The following is a 7,606-nucleotide window of genomic DNA, read 5'->3' on the forward strand; positions in this document are numbered from 1 at the left end:
GCGACATGTTAAGTCTTTTTTTGCAGTTGTCTAATACTCAAAAAAAAAAAAAAAACCGTTCACTTTTTCTTCTTTTCTGCTTCTTTTTTTTTTACCTTGCTAATACTTATATCTTACCTTAGACTGATGTCTGTATGTAGGTATCTACTACTAGAACCAAACCACCACTTACGTGTTTCTGTAGTATATAGTAGGAATAATGCCATGAGTAGAGCAGTCTGTACTTTGTATGTATAAAATAATGAAGAAAAAAAATTGGCAATCTTGTTACATTTTTTTTGCAATGTCTAGGGCCGGCGACGTGCGCGTGCAGGCGCGTCTTACTATATGAATTAAGAACACGAATACACTAAACAACAACGTACTTTTCGTACAAGCAAAAAAAAAAAAAAATGTGAGAAACTCCTTATTATTTTTTATATAGTATTTTTTTATTTTGCAATAGTTAACGTTTTTGCTGTGGAAGAAGTACTATTGCAAAAATAAATAAATAGTCATAAAACATGTTTTCAAATAATGATATGTATATTAGTACGACGGTGTGTTGATTTTGTTTAATTGTTAAATATTTGTGATTTTTTTTTTTAGATTTTAAGGTAAGAAATTTTTTCCTCAAAATTTTTATCAAAATTTTTAGTCCAATTTTTTTATATATATTTTTTTCTAAATCCTTACACGCATCAATGGCATTAAAATAAACCACTTACTAACTAAAAACAACAAAACTTATAGCCGTAAATGATAAATTATTGGCTATAGCCCAAAAGGAGTTTTGAGACTGTTGTTTGTTATTTGTGAAGGTTTTTTTCTCCTTTCAATCGTGTATATAACTTTATAATAAAAAAGAAAATATTTAGATATTGTACAGCAAACAAGTATATCATAACATGATACAATTGTTTAAAAACGAATGTACATATGTACTATTTTTTGTAGGTTTTACAACAGGCTATGTTGGGTTTATATAATTTATGATTCCATAATAGTAGAAATACCACAAAAAATATTAAATCATGGGATGAATTCGGAGAGAATTGAGCAACGATGCAATAATAGATAGTCGTCGTCAGTCTGATAGAAATAGGAAAAGGTAAAGTGAACTGGAGGGAGAAAGAGAAATTTTAACTGATCAATCATTATTTTTTGGCCAATGCAACTAATTTGTTTTTTTCTATTATATATATATAAAACTATAAAGTTATGATTATATGTTATTTCCCTACATAACTCGTCAAAAGTCCAGAATACCTACATACAATAAAAACAGGGGTGCTATTAGAAAGCTATGGGGAGAGAATTGAAGGATCATTGAATCTACATATTATTTAGGAGACAGCTTACTTTTGCATGTCTTTTCTATGAATCCCTTAATATGCTCTTTCTTTAGATAGTAGAATTAGAAACAAGGAGGATTGTCAAGCCCTAAAAAACTCGTTTGAGAGATTGGATTGAGTCTTTTAAGTAGGTCAAGTAAAAATGCTTCACATTAAAAAAAAAAAAAAAAAAAAAATCACATTTGACTCTTCAATGTATTCCGGGATTTTTTCTCTCCATATTGCAAATGAGTTTGTATTGCATGTAACAATTTGATCCAAGCATCAGGAATAGTGATGTATGATAGAGCATAGAAGAAAAAAAAAGGACATCTCATGGGAGAGGAGGATATACATATATGAAAAGAAAGGGGGAAGGATTCGATTCTTTGCAGTCGTTTTTCAAGGGCATTTCCGTAAAATGACGTTGTCAAATTCTTACGTCATCATTTATTGTTGTTATTTGCATTTCTTGCAATTTGTAATTTTCTCTTTTATATACGATATTTATTCCGTTCTCTTCTTTTATCATCCCAGTCGCAGAAAAAGTGGAAAGAAAGTTTGACTATAAAACTTTTTATGTGTTTTTTATGATGAATGCAATTCTATAAAAATATATAAAATAAATTTGCACTGATGTCAGTATGAGGTGTGTAGAAATGAACACTTTTTTCGTTAGAGAGTGCATCTCTTGTTATGTTGCTGTTATATTTAGAGAAATAGTCATATTTAAGTGGATCCCCTGTTTCTATGCTGGCATAATCAATCGAGAGGGAGGGAGAGAGAAAAACACCGGCGAATAATATATATAAAGGTGAAAACTTCACATTTTCGAATAGATAATAATTAAATATAAATTTTTGTAAAAAAATTTATCATCATTAAAATCCTATCATGATACTTGAAAAGAAAAAGAAAATCATTTAATGATTGTAACTTTTACCTTTTTTTTTCTTTTTTCAATGAATTGCATAGTTGTGATAGGCACACGGAATGTAATTACATCAAAAGATTTTTGATCCTTCAAAACATCACTAAATATTGATTTACAGAAAGTAGATGGAAGTTTTTGCTAGAACTACAGACTAGGCAGAAAACCATAGGCAGATTTGGCAAACTCCAATATGTAGGGGGATGAAGTTTTTTTTTTTTTTTTTTTTTTCCTCTTTCTACTTCTTCCGTAGCTTGTTCTTATTATTGTTATTTTCATAACTCACCCTCTCAAAGGGTGAGAGAAATTTTTTGCGAGTGTTTTAGCAGCCCCCTTTTTCTGTAAAGGGTGGGATACGCGCACGTAATAACAATAAAAAAAAACTGCAGTTTTGAAGCAAGAGTTGCATATGCCCTTTCCCGCCGACTAACATATTATTATTATTGTTATCCTACGCGTGTAAGTTTTTCTGCAAAAAATAAGGAAAAAAATAGCAAATAATATATATATATAAATACACTAACTCACTTATATACATACATATGTATATTTAGTCTTGAAAAAATCCCAAGATAAGAGAGAAGAAACTTTTTCTGAGTGTTTGAATTTGATTCGGTTTTTTCTATTTGCAGGTATCAATATTTCATCGTCAGAGCATCCCTTCTTTTTCCTCATTAGAAAAAGATACACAAGATAAAACAACTCAAACCTAACTTGAATTAGAAAAAGACTGTAGTGTTTTAAAAAGTTTTATAAAACGTTGTGTTTGTGAAGTCTTAAAAACGATAACTTATTCGGAAAATAAGAAAAAGTCTATAGACATCTAGAAGGAGGATTGATATACACCAAGAATACTCCTCATAATCATTTAATGAAGTAAAGAATGAAGACCTCTAAAGGAGTCTTTCATTCAACCAACTCAACCAACACGGGAGCATCAACTTCCAAATTTCTTGAATGTACTCTGTATGCCAGAGCGGCGTCTCTTACTTTTTGAATTACTTCCGTGAACAGTATTTCATAGTAGTAATATATTTAATAGTAATCGTAGAGTAATATAATGCTTGGTCGTAGTATTTAGAAAGCAAAGGGAAAAAAGGAAGGGGAAAAAATTGCGAAAGAAAGCCTGCGTCGTTCAAATTTTTGTGTTCAAAAATAAGATACAAAAATTAATTATTAATGATCCCCTGTGTGAATAATTGATTTGATGATCCACTTTTCAAGTATCCAGAAACAAGTTTTGTTGGCTAACCACCGCCACCAAAAGAATCTGGATAAAGAGGACTTGTTAGAGGATGATTCTTTAAAATAGTAGAAAAAAAGAGGTTAGGATCGTGTCAACATATATTCGCATAGATTCATACCTAACAGGATCTTAGGAATATAAATTCACAAACAATTCTAAAAGTAGCAAAAAAGTAGCAAAACAATACATACATAAAAAACAAGAAGAAGGAAAAGAAGCAAAAAAAAAAAGAAAAAGAAAAAGAGGAGACTTTTTGTATTTTGTATGACGTCGGTGAGTGCGAAATTTTTGCAGGGAGAGCATCAGGGAAGAGGAGAGTCTTCCTCAGAGCTGCAGTCCTCCGTTGTTGTTGTAAAAAACAACGAAGAGGACGATCAAAAAATAAAAAGTACTTTAAATAGTAGTAAACAGAGTAGTCAGAACCCCACGGCCTTCACAGTGCATCACCAACCTTTCTCGCATCACCCTTCGAATTCAAGTTCTGCTTCCTACAATAATAATCCATCATCGCCATCCTCTTATTATTATTCCTCGTTCTTTGGTAAAAGATTAGAAGAGAACAGTGGTAGTTTGAGCACTAGCAGTAGCTGCAGTACTAGCAACAACAGTAGTAATAACAATCAATTAGGTGGTGGGAATAGCGGACCCCCATCTACTCCGCTTCACATCTCATCAGAGATGCAACAAGATTTTTATCGACCTTATTCGTTACAAACCTCATCTCATCTTCACCATCATCATCACGGAAGCCACTCCTTTGGCCCTCCACAACCACATCACATCATTCATCATCATCCCAACTCTCCTTCTTCATCTCAAAGACTTTTATTACCTCCTCCTCCTCCTCCAGGATGTGGTGGTGGAGAATCAATATCTTCCCCAAATTCATCATTATCACCTTCTGTGCCTTCCTTCAATCAGTCACCATCGTCATACAATCAAAATTCCACAACTAATTCGACAAATAACTCATCCACCTCTTCAGCCAACAGCGGAGGCACCAATAACCATCTCTACAATTCCACCACACCTTCCCCATCCTCCAACGAGTCAACCACCTATCAAAGTGCAGGGGGATTCATTCCTCCTGAGACATATGATAGACTCTATCGACCTCATCCAACAAGACCTGTTTCAGGTCCGGCTATGCCACCACCCACTTCTACACCCACATCATCTCCAAATTCTAACGCCCCAAGTGTGGTAGCTGCAGGAAGTAGCACCCAAGGAAGATCTCAGTTCCAAAGGGTTATCAGTTCTCCTCTTGGGCAACAACAGGGGCAAGCAAGTGGTTCTGTATCTTCATCCTTAATCATGTCGAATTTCTCTGCTTCAAGTCCACCTGGAGCTGCTCTCTCTCCTACTCCAGCTCCAGCAACCCCTAAATTTAGATATCCAAGTGGCCCATCCGGGGCATCACCAAGAACAACTACACCCAGCTCAACTCTTTCCTCGAGAGAAGGAACTCCTTTACCATCCAATTCCTCAGACTCAACTTCTGTGTCTGCCCCTAACGTTGATATCTCAAGAGTACATTTAGATGAATTCTTCCATAACAATTACTCTCCCTCTTCGTCTTCCTCATCCTCGACTCCGACGCGTGGAGCAGCAGCAGCCATCAAATCCGAATTCCCTACAGCCGGTCCACCTCAAAATTGTGCTGCTCCCTCATCTGCATTTTCAACTTTAAGTCACTACAATTCTCCTGGATTTCTTTATGGACCTCCTCCGCAACAGTTCCTGAGCAATCCTGCTCAGCAATGTATCACATTGACACAAAGAACGGTTCAGCAAATGCGATCCAAGGGAGGACTTGAGTTTACTGGAGCACCACGAGGTAGAAGGCCAGGAAGTTCTAATTTGGGACCTGGAGGATCAAATGTGAAAATTGGGCGTAGGCCCGCCCATCTTCCTAAGAACTTGAAATTTGATGATAAGACTCTTCCTCCAGGCTGGGTAAGAAAACTAAAACAAAGGAAGCATGGTAAACAGGCAGGTAGATGGGACGTGTATATTTATAGTCCGTGTGGAGTTAAATTTGCTTCAAGAAAAAAGTTAAAGAGTTTCTTTGAAAAGAACAATTTAAATTACGATCCCGAAGACTTTGATTTTACACCCTACGGAAGACATTTGGACGCAGCTGCTAGAGCTAATACCTCAAATTCAAGTAGTGGTGGTGCTGGATCTTCCTCTAACAATAAAAGTGGTGGTAACAATAATACTAACAACACAGCCGCTGTCATGAGCAATCATAACTCTAACAACAGTGCGGGTGTCGAAATGGTGAATTCGGGACGACATAACTCTTCTGGATCTACAGGGAGTGAAGGAACGCATGAGGGAAGTTCACCTGCTTCCCTTCAAAATTGCTCACCTACTCATCCCTCAGGGGGAGGACATCTCTATTCAAATTCATCCTCAACCTTTGGACCTTTGGGATCACATCTCTCTGCCTCTGGAAACAGTGAGTATAACTACCCCTCTTTTGATCCCCTGATGGAAAACCCACCCAATGCGAGTGCTCTCGATGTTCCTCCTCCAGCTGAGATATATAACCACCGGGTTCCCATTCAGCCTCATCTCAAAACAGACAACTCTGGAGCCGGGATTCTCAGCCCAGGATATTTCCCCATGGAAATGGCAGAAATCTTAGGTGACAACAGTCTCAACGGGACCTCATCCTCACAGCAGGGGAGCACCACTGGTGAATCTCCCTCTCTTCACCCTCATCAGCTCCACCAACTCCATCACCACCATCATCACATACACCATGGGTCAGGCCCATCCTCATCATCTCCTGGGACAGGAGCTCTACATAGTTTCTCGGATCTGCGCTCAAGGATGATGGGTAGAGACGGGACTGAACTAGAGGACCCCTCTTTAAGTGCGAGCGGTCCTCCATCTCAGTGTGTTGTGTCTCTTCCTTCAGAGTCATCCTTAATCCCCATAAGTGGTACCAATAAAATGGGAGCTCATTTAACTTCTCCTCCAAACAATGCGTCAACCTCGTCAACAACAACGAATACGGGTCTTGGTCCACCAGTACCCCCCGAGATGCCTCCCATTGAAAAAACATTTAGCATAAGAAACACTATTAGTCTTCTAGAAAGTGGAAATGACCCATACACTACCTATAATGAGTACGACTAGCTCAATATTTATATAAAAAAAAAAAGAATTAATAATTTTGTTTCGTATTTTTTAGTTAGACTTTTTTTATTCGTTAATTTGTTGAGTTTCCCACACACACACACAAAAAGAAGTAATTTTTATTTTCCCTCTTATTTTTGAACTATTATTTTTATTTTACTGCCATTTCATTGATAACCCAACCAATCACCTACCCACCCCTTACTCTCTCTCTCTTTTACACAGACTGATTTGTACTACTATTATGTTATTACTTTTACTACAACAAACAGCAACAACTACTTCTACAAGTTGACGTGAGCCAATCGTGCTCATCTTTTTTTCACACCAATTTTTACTCGATCTCTGGTTAACCTTTTTTTCTGTCTTGATTTTTTTGTATTTGTAGAAATTTTTTTCATAATATAAAATACATACATTTAATAATAAATTTATAATAATAAATAAATTAAAAATCTTTTTGTCAAACAAAGAAAAAATATCCTGGTGAAGAAACGCTACTTCTTAAATGATGATAACACTGTTAAATTGAATCTGATTCATTTGTTTTTCAATATTTTTACCCTCTTCGTTAATGATGATCATGTAAAAAATACATTGAATGAATTGGCTGTGCTTCATCTCACTACAAATATTATTATTCATAATGTGATAGTGTGATTTAAAAATAAAAAATGAAGGAAATAAAAGAAAGTTACACGCAAAGAATAAAAAAATTCTATTACCAAATTTTACATTTAATTTTTGTCCACAACATGTTTGCAAAAAAAAACACTAATTTTTTTTTTTAAAAATGACTAATACTGATGTTTTTTTTTTCAACTCTCTCATGACTACATTTTTTTTCCCTTTCAAAGGTACTGTGTTCAGAATTCGAGCTTTTTTTACACACTAAGAAGAAAAAAAAAATTCTGTCCATTTTTTTTTCGTAGAAAAGTAAAATAATTATTATTAATTTTTGTTTCT

The 7,606-nt window shown here is 35.4% G+C and overlaps 1 protein-coding gene across 1 annotated transcript; it reads left to right on the forward strand.

Moving 5' to 3' along the window:
* Nucleotides 1–420: 420 nt before the first annotated feature.
* Nucleotides 421–6,781, forward strand: LOC121113714 (uncharacterized). The gene is made up of 2 exons (XM_040707566.2): nt 421–596; nt 2,877–6,781. Exon 2 carries the CDS (start codon nt 3,755–3,757, stop codon nt 6,638–6,640), a length of 2,886 nt encoding a protein of 961 aa, XP_040563500.1. The 5' UTR covers nt 421–596; nt 2,877–3,754; the 3' UTR covers nt 6,641–6,781.
* Nucleotides 6,782–7,606: the final 825 nt, after the last annotated feature.

The sequence above is a fragment of the Lepeophtheirus salmonis genome, chromosome 2 (assembly GCF_016086655.4).
Source record: "Lepeophtheirus salmonis chromosome 2, UVic_Lsal_1.4, whole genome shotgun sequence".
Lineage (NCBI taxonomy): Eukaryota > Metazoa > Arthropoda > Copepoda > Siphonostomatoida > Caligidae > Lepeophtheirus > Lepeophtheirus salmonis.